At 42.4% G+C, this 22,439-nt stretch overlaps 1 protein-coding gene across 2 annotated transcripts in view; it reads right to left on the bottom strand.

The window, feature by feature from the left end:
• HMGXB4 (HMG box domain containing 4) overlaps window positions 1-22,439 on the bottom strand; it is a 46,523-nt gene that overhangs the window by 13,224 nt on the left and 10,860 nt on the right. For both annotated transcript variants that reach the window (XM_006890168.1, XM_006890167.1), the window contains 4 exons: window positions 13,333-13,414; window positions 12,281-12,345; window positions 10,795-10,900; window positions 8,718-8,887 (listed from right to left, as the gene is read on the bottom strand). In XM_006890168.1, the coding sequence (XP_006890230.1) occupies window positions 8,718-8,887; window positions 10,795-10,900; window positions 12,281-12,345; window positions 13,333-13,414 (423 nt within the window). The remainder of the gene's footprint in view (window positions 1-8,717; window positions 8,888-10,794; window positions 10,901-12,280; window positions 12,346-13,332; window positions 13,415-22,439) is intronic.

The raw sequence follows: 22,439 nt of genomic DNA on the forward strand, positions 1-22,439 counted from the left end.
ACTCACAGCGACCCTACGTACAACAGCCCTAAATCTAGTTCTATCCTGTACCAATCTCACCGTCTCTGACACAGCCAACCCGATTACCCCAGTCACTGAATCACTCCATCTCACAGAGGGTCTTCCCCTCCTGCACTGTCCCTCCACCCTACCAAGCATGACATTCTTCTGCAAGGACTGATCTGGCCTTGCAATGTGTCCAAAGTGTATCAGACAAAGCTTCAGAATCCTTGCCTCCAAGAAGCAGCCTGGCTTCACCTTCTCCAGGACAAGCCTGTTTGTTTTCTAGCAGTCCATGGTATATTAATACTCTTCTCCAACACCACAGCTCAAAGGCATCAATTCCCCTTTTATTATCCCTAGTCATTGTCCAGCTTTCTGATGTATGCAAGTGACTGCAAAGACCATGGCCTGTATCAGGCGCACCTTAGTCTCCAGACTGACACCATTGCTCTTCAGTACTTTGGAGAGCTCTCACAAAGCATCTGAAAACACCCTGGCTTGTACCAGGCACATCTACATCTTTAAACTGACATCTTTGTTCTATAGCACTTTGGATAAGTCCCTGACAGAATATTTTCCCAGAGCAAGAGGGCTTTTGATTTCTTAACTCCTGTTACCATGGAGGTTGACAGCTGATCAGGTAAAATGAAATTGCTGACAACTTTTCTCCAAGTATCATGGATGCTGTCTACTGGTCCAGTGCTGAGGTCCTTTGTTTTCTTGATAGTGAGATTAACACATACTGAGGGCTGCAGTCTGATCATCTGACAGACTTCAAGCCTCCTTGACTTTCTGTAAGCAAAGTTGTGTCATGTGCATATACTGCAGGTTGCTGAGCAAAGCATACAGATTAAACATGGATTAGGCATGGAGAAGTGATACACCTCTGACACTGCCTTTCCAGATTTTAAACCACACAGTATTCCCTTGTTCTGTGCTAACAACTACGTCTTGATTTATGTAAGTTTTGCATGAGCTCAATTGTGGTGTCTAGAGTTTACTGCTGCAAAGGGCTTTCCTAGCCATTGACTTTAAATGTGCCAGATCCTACAGACAGGATGCATTAGTCTATCCACAAGGACAGTGGCTAGTCTTGCCAGTAAATTGAGTAGATACAGTGGCATAAATTGGGAATCTGGACACCAACAGGAAAGAGGAAGCAGTGTGCGTGCTCTGATGCCAGAGATTCCTGCACTAGCCAGACCCGGCCGCACACAAGAGCAGGAGCAGCCTCAGCAGGGACCAGACCAACATGAGAAAGAGCGGACTTGGGCTTGCTGCCCCGCAGAGCCAGAGCCCTGCAGCCCAAGCTTGCTGAAGGACTGAGAGAAGACACCACCACTGGCAGGATGAAGGGCACTTTGTAACACTAACCCAAGCTTTGAGGCTGAAGGTCAAAGAGCCTGTGACCAGACCTAAGCAGCTGTCTGCACTGAGGGACTGTGTCCAGCTGTCAACCTGAAGGATAGCCTGTTATCTTTCTGTAACCGTGAGTATGGTTCTGTGAAGTTTGTGTGGACACTGCAATGGATTTTGGACTCAGGAGAGCAAGCAGTAAGATTGGTGCTGGAATTAATGGAAGTAGGTGCAGGAGCATGGAGACCATGTCTGAACTTAGAGGAACTAGTTTTGTGTTCTGGATACTGATGGTGGGGAAAGTTCCCCTCTGTGGAGTCAGTAATAGACTTGGCCATCCTCATACCGCCGACACTCATTTCTGCAAAAATCAGGTGTTCAGGGATTCCCATTCTTCTCAATGTTAGCTCGATAATTTGTTATGATCCACACAGTCAAATGCCTTTGTATGGAAAATAAAAAAAACAAAAACAAAACCAAAAAACCCACAAATAAGTATCTTTCATTGCACGGACAAAGTCTTCATTTAGGGACCTTTCCAAATTACTGAGGAGCAATCAATGATGTCAGTTTGAGGTTTAAAGTGCGCCTGGTCCAGGCTATGGTCTTTTAAACCACTTGCCATGCACCTGAGAGCTGGACAATGAATAAGGGTGACAGAAGAATTATTGATGCCTTTGAACTGTGGTGTTGGAGAAAGTACTGAACATCTGGAAAAAGAATGTATCTTGGAGAAAGTATAGCCAAAGTGCTCCGTGGAGGCAGAGATGATAAAGCTTTGTCTCACATACTGAGCATGTTGCTAGGAGACGCTATTTAATGGAGAGGGACCTCATACTTGAGAAATTTTTAGAAAAATGTATATAAATGATTGAATAAAAATTAATTTGTTTTATAAACTTTCATGCAAGTCACAATAAAAATTAGCTGACTTAAAGAAAAATTAGTAGTTGTGCTAAGAAATCTGGAGGTCAACTACTTGGCCAACTGATGGGAAAAGATCTGTATTTATTCCCATTTCAAAAAAGGTGACCTGACAGATTGTGGAAATTATCGCATAATATCACTAGCAAAATCCTGCTGAAGATAATCCAGAAACAACTGGAACAGTACACTGACAGAGAACTACTGGAAATACTAACTGGGTTTAAATGAGGTAGTTCACAATAACTCAGCTCCACAAACAACACTCTTAACACCAGCAGTCAGGAAATCAAAAGATGAATGGCATCAGGAAAATCTGCTGTCATGGACCTCTCCAGCGTGCTGAAAAGCAACAATGTCAGTCTAGATACAAAGGTACACCTGATCCAGGCCATGGTCTTCTCAATTACTTGTTATGCTTCAGAGAGCTAGACAATGACTAAGGCTGACAGAAGAAGAATAGGTGTCTTTGAGTTGAGGTTCTAGAGAAGAGTCTTGAACATACCATGGACCGCCAAGAAAACAAATCAGACTGTTTTGGAGAGGGTGAAACCAAGTTTCTCCTTGGAGGCTAGGATTTTGAAGCTCCATTTCATATATTTTGGGCAAGTGGCCAGGAGGGAATGGTCCTTGAAGAATGACAACATGTTCAGAATGGTGGAGGGACAGCATAGGAGAGGAAGACCCCAGATGAGATGGATTGATAAAGTGACTGGGGGAATGGGGGTAGGTGTGTAGGAGTTGGTGAGACTGGCTCAGGACAGGGCAGGGCTCAGAGCTGTTGTACTTAAGGTCGTTATGAGTCACAGGTGACTAGATGGCACCTAACACAAGCAATAACATTTAAAATCTAACTGAGGAATACTAGTGGCTTAGTAAGCTGGTAAGGAGCTGCACTGCCAACTCAAAGGCATGAAGTTCAAATCCACCAGCTGCTCCACAGGAGAAAGATGGGCAGTCTCCTCCTGTGCAATTTACTACCTCTGAAAATATGGAGGGTCAGCTACAAATTGGTTCTGACTTGATGGCACATGACAACGTTATTTATACATATGTTTTTTACAGGGGAGAGTGCAAATGCAGTCTCCCACTACCACAAATCATGCAGGAGAGTTTCTAACATTTGGGGAACTCACAGGAGTCAGCATATTCGAAGTGCCTCCCACCGCGAAGGCCAGCTTCATGATTGTGATATCTCCCCTACCAGGTGAATATACCAACCACATATATATTTGATAAGTGTTAGTTAGAAAAGAATTCCCCAGCATGCCTCCCTTGTGATGTAAAGGACTGCAGAGTCCCAGGTTTACTGTTCACAATGGTTTTCTTAGCCATCAACTTTTAACTTTACCACACGACAAGGCAGGAACTTGAAACAGGATGTGTATAAACTCCTCATTATGGGATTGGTCAGTTTCCCCATCTCACCAAGTTTAAATTCAGCAAGTTTTAGCACAAAGGCAGGAATCTCACTATCAGCAAGGGAGAGGATGAAGAGACTGCGGCCTGCAACAGTCAGGCTGGGGCCTGCACGAGAGCAGCAGTCGGCTCAGGGAGAACCAGGACCAGCACGCCACAGCTGACGTGGGACTCCTGTGTCACAGAGCCAGAGCCAAGGCAATTCACCCAAGCTCGCTGGAGGACTGAGGGAGGACACCTTAATTGGCAGGATTATGGGAACTTTGTAACACTGACATAAGCCCTGAGTCTGAAGGTCAAAGGGCCTGTGACTACCAGGAACTGTATCCTGGTGTCAACTTCAAATTAACTGAATGAAACCCGTGAACTTGACCTGAACCTGTAAACTCCCCTAATAAACTTCATAGCTGTGAGTACAGCTCTGTGAAACTTATACAGCTACTGCAATAGATTTTAAATCCCATACTAACACAGTATGATTAGTGTTGGAATTAGAAGTACACGTGGGAGCATGAAAGCCATGTCTGAAATAAAGGAACCTGAAATAGGGACTTTGGACTGTGGATGAGGACAGTTCCCCTTTGTGGAGTTAACAGAGGCTAGACTTGGCTATCAGTTTGTTCTACTCTTTTTTACGAGGATATTACTGTGTTGTTGTGTACCATTGAATCAGAACCAACCTAGCCCTGACCCTCCAGTGGGCTTGGGTAGGCAGTGCAATTCTTTACCACTAAACCAACAGAGTTCCTTCTAAATTAAGTGAAATAAGATTCTCTTAAATAAGTAGTACTATAGATACTATAAAGAATACTGTACAGAAATTACAAAATTGTAAGAATATGTGAAAATTGACTAAAGTCTGACATTGCTACAAAGGTGATACTGAAAGTGAAGAGGGAAGCCCCTGCCCCTCCCAAAACTGAAGCCAAAGCAAAGGCATTAAAGGCCAAGAAGATAGTCCTGAAGGGCATCCACAGACACAAAAAAAAGACCTGCACATCATCCACCTTCCAGTGGCCTAAGCTGCTGAGACTCTGAAGGCAGCCCAAATACCCCTGGAACAGCGCCCCCAGGAGAAACAAGCTTGGCCGCTCTGCCATCATCAAGTTTCCCCTGACCACTGAGTAAGCCAAGAAGATAGAAGATAACAACACACCTGTGTTCATTGTGGATGTCAAGGCCAACAAGCACCAAATCAAACAAGATGCAAAGAACCTCTATGACATTGATGTGGTCAAGGTCAACCCCTTGATTAGGCCTGTGTTCGACTTGCTCCTGACTATGATGTTTTGGATGTTGCCGACAAAACTGGGATCATCTAAACTGAGTCCAGCTGGCTAATTACAATTTTTTTCTCAAAAAAAAAAAAAAAAGAAAATGACTAAAGTCTGGCAAAAGGCAGACTAGTGACTGCTAACGGGTATGGCTTATTTTGTGAGGGTCAAGGATGATGAAAAATGTTCCAGAACTCGATTGTGGTGATGGATTCACAACTCTGAATATATTGCTATTTTCTAGTTGGTTCTTACGCACAGTAACCCCATATACAACAGAATGAAACAGCACGAGGGCCTGTAGCATCCTCACAGCCTGGCGTTGGAGCCCCCATGTTGGTGCACTTTGCTGAGAGGCTTCCCATTTCTCGTGGACATTTCACCAAGTGTGAAGTCCTTCTCCAGGGACGGGTTCTTGATTACAGATGCACAGTACGTGAGACAGTCTCGCCATCCTTACTTCTAAGGTGCACCCTGCCTGTACTTCTCGCAAAACAGTCTGTTCTCTGGCAGTTAATGCACTCATTCGGTATTCTTCTCCAATATCTAAATTCAAATGAGTCAATTTCATATGGTCTTCTTTATTTATTGTCGAGTTTTTACATGAACAAGGGAGCCCTAATGGCGTCGTCTCTAGAGAGCTGTGCAGCTAAGCAGTGATCACCAGCAGCTCCTGGGGAGAAAGGTTGGCAATCTCCTCTCATGCAGTTTATAGTCTCTGCAAATGTAACTACGAGTGGTTTCAACTGGACACAATGACTTTGATTTTTCACATGAATATGAAGTTTGGGTCAGATGTCCTTTGTTGAGAGAGTAACGTTTTTGCTTTTTAATACTTGAAAGAAGTCGTTTGTGGCAGCTTGCCCAATGCAGTAGGTCACGGCACTTCTTGCCTGCTGCTTCTGCTAGCATTAATTGGGGATCCAAGTCAATGGGATCCCTGGCAACTATATGCAGAACAGATCATCTGGGAGGCTGGACTCTATGAGGAATGTGGCATCACGATTGGAGGAAGACTCATCAACAACATGCGTTATACAGATGACACAACCCTGCTTGCTGAAACTGAGGAGGACCTGAAGCACTTGCTGCAGAAGGTCAAGGACTACAGCCTTCAACACGGATTGAAACTCAACATCAAGAAAACAAAGATCTCACTACCAGGCCAATTAGCAGCACCATGATGGGTGGCGAAGAGGCTGTAAACAGCCTCAGTTAGCTTGGCTTTACAATCAACACTATAACAGCAGCCAGGAAATCAAAAGACAAATTGCATGGGAAAGTCTGCTGTCAGGGACATCTCTAGAGTACTGAAGAGCAATGATATCAGTCGGGAGACTAAGGTGCACCTGGTCTTTGCAATTACTTTCTATGTGTCAGAAAGCTGCACAATGACTAGGGATGACAGAAGGACAGTTGATGTTGATGCCTTTGAGCTGTGGTGCTGGAGGAGTACTTAATATACTATGGACTGCTAGAAAACACACAGGTTTTTCCTAGAACAGGTGAAAACAGGCTTCTCCTTGGAGGCAAGGATTGTGAAGCTTTGTCTGACATACAGACAGTCCTTGGAGAGTGACATCATGCTTGGGAAGGTGGAGGTACAGTGAAGGCAGGGAAGACCCTGGAGGAGATGGATTGACTCAGTGACTGGAGTAATGCAAGTAGGTGTGTCAGAGATGGTCAGGTTGTCTCAGGATAGAGCAGGGTTCAAAGCTGTTGTACACAGGGTTGCTATGAGTCACAAGCGACTCGAAGGCACGTAACACTAACTGCAACATAAAAAGGTAAGCTTTATTTTGAAATTGTTTTAAAAAAGTAAAGAATAAATAAAGCTCTTTTTCTTCTCTGGATCTATTTATAAGTAATTACTTATTGCAGTAACTATTCACAGAAGTTGGCTGGTTTTAAATTGTTAAATATGCACATTTTCTACTTTTATGATAAACCTGTAACTTTTCTGATCATAGCTACACTGTGATATTCAGATTTTTTAATCCTTCAACTTCTTGTGATAATGATGAGGTAGTTGTTATGTGCCATTGAGTTGCCTGTGACTCATAGTGATCCTATGCACAACAGCTTTAAACCCTGCTCTATCCCGTGCCAACCTTATTGTCTCCAACACACCTATCCCCATTTCCCTAGTCACTGACATCAATCTGCCTCATCGAGGATCTTCCTCTCTTGTGCTGTCCCTTCCACCCTCCCAAGCATGACGCCCCTCTTTGAAACATGCCCAAAATATGTCAGATGAATCTTCAGAATCTTTGCCTCCAAGGAGCTGCCTGGCTTCACCCTCTCCAGGACAAACTTGTTTGTTCTCTTAGCAGTCCATGGTATAGTCAGTACTCTTCTCCAGCACCACAGCTCAAAGGCATCAATTCTCCTTCTGTCATCCCTAGTCATTGTCCAGCTCTCTGACACATAGCAAGTAAATGCAGTGACCATGGCCTATATCAGGCGTACCTTAGTCTCCAGACTGACATCATTGCTCTTCAGTACTTTGTAGAGGTCTCTGACAGCAGACTTTCCCAATGCAATTCACCTTTAAATTTCCTGGCTGCTTGTACCAAGAGCCAGTCACTGAGCCAGCCAATGATGAGGCAGCCAACAAATACTTACTAAATATTGAGAAAATTTGGTATATAAGTAAGTAATTTTTACTTTTAACTTCCTAGGGCACATGACACATCAGAAGCTCATTGTGAAACCAACTCTTAGCCGACCCTCCAGTGGGTTTTCAGAGGCAGAATACTGCACTGCACGGAGGAGACTGTCCAAATTTCTCAGAGCTACAGGCAGATGTGAACCATTAGATATGCACCATCTAGGAGTTAGCAGTGCACCTCCCTACAGAGCACATCGGCAGAGATGCATTTTTTAGGAAACATGTGGTTGTTGATAGGTGTGGCTGAGTACAACTCAGAGCAGCCCTATGACCAACAGATGTGAACCCTGACTATGAAAACGAAGCCCAGAAGATAGGACTTCGTCTCGTGTGGCCCTTGGTATTTATCTTATTGAGTAATAATTTCCTATCCACAACGATGAGTACCTTACAAATAGCTCCAGTAAGTTGGGCGCACTTCTTTGCTACAAGGCTCTATTACGACCCACTGGGAAGCTGAATTACTTCATTGAGTTAGCGAGGGGGGTCAGTACAGTTAGAAACTGAATACAGTAAAAGAAACGGAACATTATGGCTTTGTAGGGTAAGGGATTCTGAACTTGAAGCTCAAAAGGACAAAGATCTCCCGAGGGCACAACACCTTGTGCAATTCAAGAGTAGGGTAACAAACAGTTTGAGAATAAAAAATCTAGGATTTGTAAACCATTTTGAAGGAAATAGTGGATCTCTTAATTGCCTATAAAACCTATTCAAATTCCTGCTGTAAATGCACAGAAGAGTTCATACTCTTAAAAGTTCAGGTGATGAAAACTGTCATGGGATTTATGTCATTCATCTTTTCCCCTGGACTTCTTCCTCTAAATAGTGAGTGCTGGGTATTCTAATTTCTTTGTTTCCAGTGTTTCAGTAAGACCTTATCCGTGAACTTTCAAAGTCAGTAAGGAGATCCAAAATCTCCCGATGTTTCTATATCTAGAGCATCTTTCTCTCTGTATCGTGAGCACCCAGCATAATGAAGCATAAACCTGCTCAATGACCACAGGTGAGCTGAGTGACCCAAGTTCAGTGACGTCAGTCCCGGGAGCCGCCCTGCTGCCCAGAGCCCTCACCTCGGTTTCCTGCAGGCGGTGCCCGATGAGGCTGAGGGACTCTCCCAGCAGCTGGAGATGAGCAGCAACATCAATGGGTTCCGTCTCCGGAGCTTTGGCTGGCGAGGTTGGTCCCAGCCACGTGCTGGGTGGGGACTTCTTTTGGGGGGACAGTCCTCCCGTAGAAGCAGCTGAGGACAGAGGGAAAAGAGGAATCACACCTGAGAAAACCACAAAGATGTTCTTCACGGTCTGTCTTGTTTATGAACTATACCAAATACTGTGGTTTATGTGCTAAATTTGGTCTGGGACTCATTCCTGTATGGCCTGCCAAGTGAAGAATGTTTTTTTATTTTTAAAGAATCATTAAATCTGGCGAGCTCTGGTGGCCTAGTGGTAGGAAACTGTACTGCAATCCCAGAGGTGCGTGGTTCAAATCCACCAGATGCTCTGCTGAAGGAGGAACAATCGCCTTCTGTACCAGTCAGATCCAATTTGATGGTACACACATAAAAAGAATAAATAAATAAATAAAAATTAAAAAACAAACAAACAAACAAAAAAACAGAAATCAAAAAAAAGAATCATTAAATCTCCCCCCAAAAAATAGTGCATGCACATACAACACAAACACCTCAACAACAATGTCAAGGATGACAGAAGGACAGACTGTGTGGACTAAAAAGTCTGACATATTTGTGATCTGGCCCTTTACAGAAAATATTTGCTAATCTTTCATCTGTGTTTTCTAAATTTGAACATGTGTATCCTCCAACCCTGGCTATCAAGATTGGCTTCTATGAGGAAAATGAAGAAAGGTCCAGGGAAGATCTGAAAAGATGGGGTAATAGTGGTCATAGATCAATGGTTATTAATTTTATAAAAAAGACAATTTAAGAATTTGTGAAATACTGCACAACATGGATGAATCGAAAGCAAATCCTATGGTGCGACACATGTCAGTCACAAAAGGACAAATACGGCTTAAGGCCACTATTAGTAAAAGCTAAGGCAGCTAGGAAATTAAAAGATGAATTGGGAAAGTCTGCTGTCAGAGACCTCTCCAGAGTATTGAAGAGTAATGATGGAGAATAAAGTGTGCCTGATACAGGCCACAGTCTTTACAATTAACTGTTATGCACCAGAAAGTTGGACAATGAGTAGGAATGATAGAAAGGGAACTGATACCTTTGAGCTGTGGTGCTGGAGAAGAGTGTTGAATAGCTATGGACTGCTAGGAGAATAAACAGGTTTGTCCCAGAGAGGGTGAAACCAGGCTGCTGTTTGGAGTCAAGGATTCTGGGATTGCAGTGTAGCTTCTTGCCTAATTTTTTAATTTTATTATTTTCTGTGTGTGTACCATCAAATCAGATATGACTGGTATAGGAGGAGATTGCACCTCCTTTTCCAGCACAACATCTGGTGGATTCGAACTGCATACCTCTGGGATTGCAGGGAGGCAAGGATTCTGAAGCTTCGTCTAACATACTTTGGACATGTTGCAAAGAGGGGCTAGTCCTTGGAGAGGGACGTCATGCTTGGGAGGGTGGAGGGACAGAGTAGGAGAGGAAGACCCTCGATGAGATGGATTGACTCAGTGACTGGGGTAATGAGGGTAGGTATGTCAGAGACAATAATGTTGGCACAGGATAGAGCAGGGTAATGGGCTATTGTATATAGGGTTGCTATGAGTCACATGCTACTTGACAGCACATAGCAACAACAAGGAAAGTTTTACAAAGAGATACAATCAATGGTGGCAGTTAACAGGGAAGGGAAGGAAGGCAAAGGGGAGTAAAATTTAATAAAACGTTAAGTTGGGTGAAGGGAAAGGCAATATGTAATGAGGGCTGATTGGATGTTGTAATTAATATAATTAACCAGGATAATTAATGTTATGAAAGAAAATGTGTATGAAGGTATGAAGGACCAATATGTGACTGGTAAGCCTTCACTCAAACAAAAAAAGGTATCAATGAAAAAAAAAAAAAAGATTGGCTTCTGAAACAATAAATACGCTCTCCTCATCTCCTGGCAAGGAAGCGACACTTGCAGGACTCGGGGCCAACGAAGGACAGGAGGATGACAGGGACACTACCTTTCATCTTCATGGAGCCCTCTGAGCTGGATGCTTTTCTTTTGACAGTTGTAGCTTCTGCTTTGTTCTGTTTGTGTTGCAGATACTGTGCTTTCTGCTTCCAAATCTGTAGTCAGATTGGGGCAAAAGAAATTAAAGTGGACAAGTTAGTAAAAGGGAAGGGAGTCCTGGAGGAACAGAATAAAGGAGAGAAAAGAACAGTGGGAGAGGGCAGATAAGAGTGCCAACATTAACTTTTTAAATGGAAAGTACTTTAGACAGTGATCACATCAATGTCCTAGAGAACTATGAACATTCCTCAACGCTCAGGGGACCGGCACAGCATTGGTTTTTGGCTCCCTGGATGGGTGAGCCTTGGTAGAATCGTGGTTATGTGCCCAGCTAGTAATCAGAAGGATGGTGAGCTGAACCTACCCAGGAGCCCCATGGGAGACAGACCTGGCATCGTGGTCCCTCCTGTAAGGATTACAGCCTACAAACCCTATGGAGCAATTCCACTCTATCACTATGGGGTCGTTAGCAGTCAACCCCATGTGACAGGACAGAACAGACCGGGGCTGAAATGTGAAGGCATGGAGTGAACATGTAGTCCAGTGTAATGCCAGGAGGGTTCAGTATTTCCTCCAGCCTCCTAGCTGGCAGGGTAACACAGACGACAGAAATGAAGATCATCTATCTGTGGAATACTGTTGCTTCATCCAGATGTACGTTAAAGCGAGATAAGAGTTCTAATTTCTTGACAGTAATTCTAGTTCCATAAAACCCAACTGGTGCGTGAACGCTAAAAAGATTCAGACATGAATATTTATTAATGTCTTGTTAGCATCTTGATAGTTGTCGTGTACCGCTGAGTAAGAACCGACACATAGCTGAGCCTCCAGCAGGTTTTCAGAGCAGTTTAATCGCACAGGAGATGATTGTCCATTTTCTCCCTGTGGAGCAGCTGATGGATTCGAACTGCTTGCCTTTGGGATGGCAGCACAGCTCCTTATCCTAGGCTATCAGAGCTCCCTTCTTGCTAACAGGATGTATCATATGTTAATGGTTACGTGGATAATGACCTGAAATCTAGTTACCTAGCAAACTCATTTCTTATTTTCAGTGACTATTAAGTAGATGACTTTTCACAGTTCTCAGATTAGATTCTTTGTATTTCTGTTGTCTCTTCTCACACTTAAATCACTGATCAAGTCAGGTCAATTTTTGGCTCAGGTCATTCTGGCAAAGATTTAGAGAAAAAAAAGAGCAAAAGAGATGGAGGGAGAAAGTAAGAGAGGAAGGGAGGGAGACAAAGTTAGAAGAGACAGACTCTGTGCGGCTCAATCCTTGCCCAGGGACAACTGCCGTCAACAAAGGGCTGTAGCCTTAACCATTTTCATTGGCCGTCCCCCCATCCGTATTCTATGGCTGCGGGGTCTACAGGTGAATTATATATTTTAGGAAACAAAGAACACCAGGAAAGCTATTGGTAAGATGGTATACTTACTAGTTTGTCTTTTTCTGGCAATTGCTTCCACACTTCAGCCAATTTTTTACTAAGTTCCCCAAAATCTGGCATAAAAGAGTAAAAAAAAAAAGAACACCTAAATTTAGTAAAGAATTAATTATCAACAAAACATGAGGTTGGGGGTAGCAAAAGAGTGGAAAAAGTCTGTGAAGCTAATATTTAAATAGCAAAAGATTCTTTTGATATTAAAAAAAAAAAAACCCAAACCCAAACTTCATCACTTTTGTTTGGATTCTTTTCTGTCTGAAATAGGCATTTTTCAGGTACAAATTCTCATTCATCTACGCTCTGCGATTCCTTCCACATCTTTTTGGTAGCTTCCCATCTGCTTCCACAATATAGAGTTTATCAGTTATGTTAAAACAAGGTACATTTGGTAGCATTTGGTTAAGAGTGAAGGTGTTGGTGAAGCATGAGCCTTTCACCAAGTTTCTCAGAGATCAAAACCAAAGAACTTCTCTACACTAGCTTCAAAGAAATCTTCAAGATTTCCACCACTTTGATTTGTTTAATGATTTTATGCTTTACCAGTAGATTCACACAGGGCAGCTATTCTACACCTCAAACAAGTGGCACTGGCAGAAGCGAACTGACAGTCTGAGGCCTGGGTTATTCTCACTTCACTAGCTTTGAAAACAGAGATGAACAGAAGTTATCTTAGGGAGACTCTACTATCAAGGAGTGTTTAAGGAAAAGGTCAGCTGTAGAATCTTGGAAAACACCACCACCAAGTCTTCTTACATAAAATATTTATACATCACTTCCTGTTTAGCACAATTATGTCTGACCTGCTTCCATTTTATACATGCCCCTCCCATCTGGTCAGTTTAAGTTATGAGCTATGAAGAGAAAGTTCTTGTCTTTTAGGTTGGGGTCAACAGGCAAAAATGTATGGTGACCTGCAGAAGGAAATGAGACCTGTATGCCTTTAATATTAAGTGAAGAAACGGCCTGCCCCTGACTAGTTTAACTGCACTGCTCTCAGAGAGACACAGGGAAGTGCAACGATGAAAGCTCAGGGCTGTCCTTACCTATACCTGGATGATCAGCCACAATGGTCACGCGATATTCTTTACAGAACACCTGGTAGGCCGACATGTTCTTCTTTTTTGCCTAGTGCCACAGAGAAAACAGAATGGGGTAAGGCTTAACGAGAACACATTTCAGCAACCGTGGCAACAAAACAGGAACGATGACTGATACTTTCTCACCAAGAAAAAGAATTCCAAACCACTGAGCAGTTTTCTTATGCAGGATAGCTGGTTTTAGATCCATACTATTTATCATGCAAGAGATGACTGTGTTTTAGACAATATTTAAAGTGCATGCTAAATATCCAGTGACGATGTGGTCATACTTGTAAAGGTATTCACTCCTCCTATGTACAGTCCTGTGTTACAGATTTCTTTTAGGCATAAGTGCCAAGATAAGCTCGTGCCCTTGCTTGGCGTGTTCTTTTCTCCTCTTTGAAAATAAGAGACTATAATACTTAAAACCTTCTTGCTGCTGAGTTGGAACCAATTCATAGCTGACTTTCCAGTGGGTTTTCAGAGGCTGTGAATTTCACTGGCGACCTTTCTTTTTAAGCCCATCTTTCTCCTGAAGAGCAAACTGGTGAATTCAAACCGCTGGTGTTTGGGTTGGCAGCACAATTCTTTACCTACTATGCAACTGGAGTTCCCTGAAACTCACTGCCATCGAGTTGGAACCAATTCACAGCTGGCCTGCCAGTGGGTTTTCAGAGGCTGTACATTTCCCAGGAGGAGACTGCCCATCTTTCTCCCACAGAGCATTCGGTGCATTTGAACCGCCTGCCTTTGGCTTGGCTGTGCAACTCCTTACCTACTAGGCTACCAGAGCTCCGGTGACAGTAAGAAAGCAGTTAAGAACCACAAAATAGGCAATTCCCTTTAAACTTCCCTTCTAGAAAGCCAAGAGCTGAGTAAGTATTATATGTTTCCTTTATTTGATTTTTAATACTATAACTTCTTTGAAGCTTTTATATTGGTACTTCTGGGCTCAGTTCTCTCATTCATATACACACTTCACTTACTGCAATCAATATACAATCTCTAACTCCGGTTCCAACTGCTCCTTTGAGTAGGTCTTGACAAGAGGTTAAAATCAGTGTGCTTAAAATATGAAAATAAAGGGAGCGCTGGTGGCCTAGTGGCAAGAAGCTGCACTGCTATCCCAGAGGTACGTGGCTCAAATCCACCAGATGCTCTGCTGGAGAAGGAGGGGCAATCTCCTCCTGTATCAGTAAGATCCAATTTGATAGCACACACACACACACAAAATAATAAATTTAAAAACCCCCAAAAAAACAATGTATATGAAAGAAACAAAATGTGTACCAATTTTGTATGCAAACCAATATACATTTAAAAAAGTATCTGATAAAACAGAACAATAAAATTTAAACAGATGGGAAAGTACTAGAATCAGGAAATTAAGGGACAGTATTTTTTTTTAAATTGGAAAAGTGCACCTATGTTTATTGCTGCTTTGTTCACAATAGCAAAGAGATGGAAATAACCCAAGTGCCCATCAACAAATGAATGGGTAGAGAAGCTCTGGTATAGTCACACAATGGAATACTAAGCAACACTGAAAAACAAGGAACTTATAAGATATTATACGAAATGAGTGATCTTGGAGGACATTATGCTGAGTGAAATATCTCAGTCACAAATGGACAAATATTGTATAATGCCACTGCTATTAAACAGGTTTGGGGGAAATTAAGCAAAGAGGGATAAATAATGTACATTGCATTGAAACAGATGAAGAAAAGAACTGCTTAAAAGGAATATATGATTGGGTATTATTTGCATGACAACAGTCCAGAATAAGAGCTGCATAGCAAAGTGGACTTGGGGGTGGTGTTTGTGCAACAATGAAAGAATTTAGTTTCAAAGAGAAAAGCTAACTGGGGCAGTGGATAGGGAGGAAAATGTGCAACAATGAATGAATGGACATCTAAGTTCTTTATAACCTTTCATTAAAATCTCAATTAAAATAAAAAAATTTAAGAAAATTGGAAAAGTTGACAAGTTCTGGAAATTAAATGAGATAATGAAAATAAAAACAAATTCAATGTTTAGGCTGAGGAAGACTCTAGATGCTATGGAGAGGAATCGGCAAGTCAGAGGACAGGGAGGACAGAATGAGAAGGCCCAGTAAACACAAAGAGGAAGAGAACAGAGGAGAGAGCTTACTTAAAGAACGAAGAGACCAGCAAACAAAAATGGAAAACCTGTCTGTCCAAACTGAAGGACCATACAAAGCCTAAACCGGGTAAGTACATTTCCTATCTGGGTAAATCATTACGAATCCTTTAAAAGGAAATTGAAAGTGTGACAATCTTGACTGCTAACAGTCTACCTACTTATCTAATCACCTACACACAGGAGAAGGCAAACTGATGGACAGTTTCTCATTAGCAACAACAGGCATCAGCCACTGGGACAACAACATCAGAGTGCCCGCAGGAGTTAACTGTCAGCTCCAGACACATTTCCCCAGGCCCTAATTCCTGTGTGACAGCAAACAAGCACATGGTCAGAAAAGAAATCAAGTTCACCACTCACGGACCCTTGCTGAGGGAGGGAGGGGAAGTCTTCACCAAGAAACAAAGTGAATCCAGAAGGAAGAAGTGGACTCCAATGTGAGAGGAAAAAAAGGAGAGCAGGGAGCTGGTATATAGGTTGGTAAATCGAAAACATACTACTTATAAATTTGAAAACAGCTTATTTTGAGGCGGGCTTAAAAAAACACGAACTAGAACCAAACAGGATGAGGAAGAAGGGTAAGCAAATGAAATATAAGGTAGTCCAAAGTCACGGACTGTTTAGGAATGGGATTGGGAAAAGGTGACTTCAGCTTTGTTACATGACACAATTCAGGTTAATAATTTAAGGGTAACCTTCCGTAAGCAGATGATACAACCTTGCTTGCTCAAAGGAGGAGGACTTGAAGCGCCTGCTGCAGAAGATCAAACACAGTGGCCTTCCATATAAACTGCATCTCAACATCAAGAAAACAAAAATCCTCACCACTGGACCCATAGGCAACATCATGATAGATGGAGTAAAGACAAACTGTCAACAATTTCATTTTACTTGCATCCACAATCAACGTTTTGGTCAGGGAATCAGGAAAACGCTGCACTGGGAAAGTCTGCAGTAGGGACCTCTCCAAATTACTGAGGAGCAATGATGTCCGTTTGAGGACAAAGGTGTGCCTGATTCAGATCATGGCCTTTTCAGTCACTTGTTAAGCATTTGAGAGCTGTACAATAAATAGGGATGACAGAAGCACTAATGCCTTTGAACTGTGGTGCTGAAGAAGAGTAGTGACTATCTCATGGACTGGCAAAAGAACAAATAGTTATGTCTTGGAGAAGGTGCAGTCAGAATGTTCCCTGGAGACAAGGATGGTGAAGCTTTGTCTCACATACTTCAGGCAAGTTGTTGTTATGTGCTGTCCAGTTGCCTGCAACTCATAGCAACCCTACATACAACAGGCCTGAACCCTGCTCTATCCTGTGTCAATCTTATTGTCTCTGACACACGTACCCCCATTACCCCAGACACTGAAACAATCCACCTCACAGATGGTCTTCCTCTCCTGCACTGTCTTTCTACCCTCCCAGGCATGATGTCCTTCTCCAAGGACTGGACCCTCCTTGCAACATGTTCAAAGTATGTCAGATGAAGCTTCAGAATCCTTGCCTCCAAGGAGCAGCCTGACTTCACCCTCCTCCAGGACAAACCTGTTTCTTTTCTTAGCAGTCCATCGTATATTCAATACTCCAACGCCACAGCTCAATGGCATCAATTCTCCTTCTCTCATCCCTAGTCAATGTCCAGCTCTCTGATGCATAGCAAGTGACTGCAAAGACCATGGCTTGTATCAGGCACTCCTTAGTCTCCAGACTGATATCTTTGCTCTTCAGTACTTCAGAGAGGTCTCTAACCACAGACTTTCCCATTCAAATACGTCTTTTAATTTCCTGGCTGCTGGTGCCAAGAGACTGTGGAGCCAAGCAAACTAAAGCTGTGAACAATCTCAATCTTTTTAGCAACCATCCTGATGCTGCCAATCGACCCCGTGGTAAGAGCGAGAGAGAGGTGCTGAAAAGAGTAGGTGGGAGTAGAAGGGAATGCTGGTGGAGCAGAGAAATGGGTGGGTCAAGACACTCATGTCAAGGGTAGGGACAACACTAAAACTACTGGCTATTTCTACAATTGGGAAAGATCTTTCATCTGCATTGTTCTGTAAAATGCTTGTCTGTCAGATATTTTGCTAAATCTGAGCATTCAGATGAAGACAGACTAGGAAGAAGGATTGGCCATCCACTTCCGAAATAGCAGGACTTCAAAAATTCTATGTACAACAGAACACACTTAGACTAGCAGATAGGGCAACGGAAGTGGAACTTTCAAGTATGGACATACTAAGGAGGAGGAACAGTTGTAAGCAGACACTAGTGGTTGGAACATGCAATGTGAGAACTATGAATATAGAAAATTAAGAAATGGAAAACATAGATATCGACATACTAGGTATTGGTGAGATGAGATAGACTGGCATGGGGCATTTTGAATCAGATGATCATATGATCTACTATGCTAGAGATGAAAAGATGAGGAAAAATGGGGTTGTTTTCATAGTTAAAAAAATCATTTCTAGATGCGTCTTGAAATACAATATTGTGTGACAGGATAATATCCATACACATACAAGGAAGTCCAGTGTATACCACTATCATTCAAATATATACACCAAAGAAGAGGAAACAGAAGATTTCTACCAACTTTTGCAGTCAGAAATCGATTGAATATGCAATCAAGATGCAGTAATACAGAGGTGCACAGTTCGAATCCACCAGATGCTCTGCTGGGGAAGGAGGGACAATCTCCTCCTGTACCAGTCAGATATGATTTGACTATACACACAAATAATAAAATTTAAAAAAAAAGATGCCGCAATAATAATGGGTGACTGGAATGCAAAAGTTGGGAACAGAAGAGGAGGATCAGTATTTGGAGAGCATGACATATTGCTAGGAAAGGAATTCCCCAAAGAATAATATCACGCTTGGGAAGGTGGACGGCGAAAGAAAGGAAGACCTTCAGCCGGTGGATTGAGACAGTGGCTGTAGAAATTGGCTTGAGTGTGTCAAAGATTGTGAGGATGGCACAAGATAGAAAAGGGTTCAGATCTATTCACAGAGTCACTGTGAGTCATACTCCACTTGACAACATCTAACAACATATAAAAGACAGAAGCAGAATATATGGGTTTCAAAAAAAAAGAATATATGGGTTTCAAACAGTAGGAGGAAAAGAAAAATATGTTACAGTGAACAAAAAATTCAGGTAAAAAAAACAAACACAGAGGCTATTTGTTAAAGAGAAAATACAACAAATGTAAATGTTATTTCAAATGTTACTTCAGTTATTTGCTACTTACAAGAGGCACATTTAAAGCAAAATGATATAGAAAAGTCAAACATGATGGATTAAAAAGATGTCAGGTAAATAAATACAAATTAAAAGGGAACTGCCATGCAAGACTAAAACCAAATAAAATAAAATTTAAACCAAAGTGTATCCACAGAAATAAATAAATATACTACAAAATACATGTACTAAGAAGAGAGATCATGAACTTAAATAAAACTCTCATAACTGGGAAACATTATAATTCATTGTCATTACGGAAGATTTAAATCTCTGGAAATGACAGATTACACAAAGAAAATGAGGAAGACTTGAACAGCACAATTATGAAGCGTGACAGAAATGAAGAAATTCAGCTCACAGAAAAGCCACAAGAGAGAGCTCAAGGACTGGCAAAGGCCACAACTCCCTGGGGGTTCAAATCCACCAGCGACTGCATGGAAGACAGGTAATCTCCTCCCTTGTGACCTGCAGCCTCAGAAACCCACTAGAGGGTCAGCTAAGTTGCTTGCACGTAGATGGTAATGAGCTTTTAAAAGAGAATTTTCTGACTATAATGTTACACATTAGAAAGAAGGGTCTTAATAATATACCCTTCTTTTGTGGGGAAGGTATCGGAAATAATTCACAATAGAGGAGGAATCACAGTGGAACAACTTAGAACCACATATCAGAAGATTGACAGAAGAGAGCATCTCTGGATCAAAACCGAGAGCTCTGGTGGGCCACTGGGTAAGGACACGTGCTGCCAACCTAAAGGCAGGAAACCAGCAGCTGCTGAGGAAGAAAAAGGGGCGGCTTTCTCCTGTGCAGTCTACAGCCTCCAAAAACCCACTGCAGGCTCTGCAGCTAAGAGTTAGCTCTGACTTTGATGGTAATCAGTGAGTGAATGCTCAAAGTCATGAGCGTTACCAACATGGTCCTGATGGGAGGCAATTAACAGTCATGAAAATGAATTTGTTAAGAACACTACCGATAGAAACAGACACATTTCTACTGGGACAGTCTACGCCTCTGTCTTTCCGGTGGGACAAATTTTAAGAATTCCATCACTTTCCTGCTCTCGTTCAGCCTCGGTGGGTGGTAATCACCCTTCTGAAAAGTGTGGCTCCCAAAACGGAACAGAGCACTTTGGGTGTGGTCGCCCAAGTAGGCTACAGAGGTCTTACTGCTTAGCAGTGCTTTGTTCTGAGATTGACGTTACTTAGTTCTGGTTGTGCAACAGATTCACCTTGAGAGCTTTTTTCATAAACTAAAAACCAGCAAATGAATAAAATAAAAACTAAAAACAGATGCATGAGATTCACCTGTGATCTAATGAACTGGGAACCTCAGAGGAAGGAACCCAGGCAGGAATGTTTCTTTCTAGCTTCTCAAGAAATCTTTATACACAGGTTAAGTTTTAAAAAATAAATATTTTTTGAATAAATAAACTATTACATTCAGAGTCTGACTTTTTAGACAGTTATAATGAAATACAGATTTATAAGGAGGATCTGCTGCTTCTTGTTAGGTACCATCGAGTCGAGTATGATTCACAACAACAAAAGATCTGAAACCAGCCCTATCCTGCGCATCCTCAAACTTCCTGACACACGAGAGCCCATTGCAGCAGTCATCGTATCAATCCACCTGGTTGAGGGTCTTCCTCTCCTTCGCTGACCCTCCACCCTTTCCAGCATCATGTCCTTCTCCAAGGAATAGCCCCTCCTAGCAACATGCCCAAAGTATGTTAGATGAAGCTTAATCATTCTTGCCTCCAAAGAGCACTCAGGCTGCACACTCTCCAAAACTTATCTATTTGCTATTAACCAAAATTAATTTTTTTCATTAGCATTTGCCAGTCAATTATAGAGGATTCAAGAGCATTATGAATAGGCCTCCAATTTTGAGATTATAAATTTCATGTCTCTAGGTAACAACAAACTTGTGGCTAACTCTTAAAAGGAAGAGGAACCCCAGAACACTTAATCGTGCCACTGCGAAACCTATACTTGGACCAGGAGGCAGTTGTCAGAACAGGGCAAGGAAACACTGCGTGTTTCAAAATTGGGAAAGGCGTATGCCAAGGATGTCTCCATACCTTTTCAACCTATATGTAGAACAGATTATCCAGGAAGCTTGGCTGTATAAGGAGAAATGGAGCATCAGAATTGAAGGACGATTCATCAACAATGTCGTTATGTAGATGACACAACCCTGCTTGCTGAAACTTAGGAGGACCAGAAGCGCTTGCTGTGAAAGGTCAGGGACTGTAACAATCAATATGTATTGAGGTTCAATAGTAAGAAAACAGATTCTCACCACTGGGCCAACTGGCAGCATCATGATGGCTACTGAAGAGACTGAGACTGTTAACAGCTTTTGTTTGCTAGGCTCCACAATCATCACTCTTGGCACCAGCATCCAGGAAATCAAAAGACTTATTGCGATGGAAAAGTCTGCTATTAGGGACCTCTCCAAAGTAATGACGATCAGTGATGTCACTCTGGAGACTAAGGTGGCCCGATACAGTCCATGGTCTTTGCAATCACTCGCTACGTGTCAGAGACAATGACTAGGGAGGACAGAAGGAGAACTGATGCCTTTCAGCTGTGGTATTGGAGAAGACTATACCATGTACTGCTAAGAAAACAAACAGGTTTGTCCTAGAGAGGCTTAAATCAGGCTGCTCCTTGGAGGTTAGGATTCTCAAGCTTTGTCTGACATACTATAGACATGTTGCAAGGAGGGACCGGTCCTTGGAGAGGGGCATCATACTTGGAAGGGTGGAGGAACAGCGTAGGAGAGGAAGATCCTTGATGGGGTGGACTGATTCAGTGACTGGAGTAATGGGGTGGGTGTGTCAGAGACAGTGAGATTGTCACAGGATAGAACAGGGTTTAGGGCTGTTGTACATAGGGTCACTATGAGTCACAGGGGGCTTGATGGTACATAACAACAACAGCAAAAACAGGTAACAAGTTCAGAATCTAAGGGTCATCCTTTTCTCGTTCATGTCCAGAGCATCCCAGATGCAAGTTGAAGGGCCAGTTTTTGTAGTTTTTCTCTTAGAATCTCTCCAACTTTATTTCTCTCAAGTTTTTGTTGCTGATCTTAACGCTCTAATAACCTGATCTGTCACAAGTCTTTCTTCAGCCCAAACCACCGTGTACTGCATGATCATTCTCCTCTTACACAGTCATTATCCTATCAAATCTCTGCTCACAAACTCCTGTGCGCCCACTGCCAAAGTCTTTATCTTGACATTCCCTACACCTTGTTCCTGGTCTACCTTTGTTTTCTCTCAATCTAGACAAAAACTTACAAAATGCTCGCTAAGAACGATGAGAAACTAAAGGCAATATTAAGATGGCTGAGAAAGTTATCACCCCAAACCAAAACAAACAAAACCAGCTGCCATAGAACTGATTCTAATTCATGGAAAACTCTGTGCTCCACCGAGGCAGATTTTTCTCAAGTCAATTATCAGGACTTTCTTTGGAGGTACTTCTGGGCAGCTGAAAACCTCCATCCTTTCTGCTAGGAGCTGGGTGCAAAAAAGAGGCAAAGGGAAGCTGAAGGCTTAAGCATGGACAATTAGGGACTCTTTGCTAAGGGTTTGGATTTCAGCATTTACTCAACACTTGTTGAATGACTCACAGACTGTGAGGTGAGCACTAGGAATC

The sequence above is a fragment of the Elephantulus edwardii genome, unplaced genomic scaffold (assembly GCF_000299155.1).
Source record: "Elephantulus edwardii isolate Elephantulus edwardi_28Jun2011 unplaced genomic scaffold, EleEdw1.0 scaffold00086, whole genome shotgun sequence".
Classification (NCBI taxonomy): domain Eukaryota; kingdom Metazoa; phylum Chordata; class Mammalia; order Macroscelidea; family Macroscelididae; genus Elephantulus; species Elephantulus edwardii.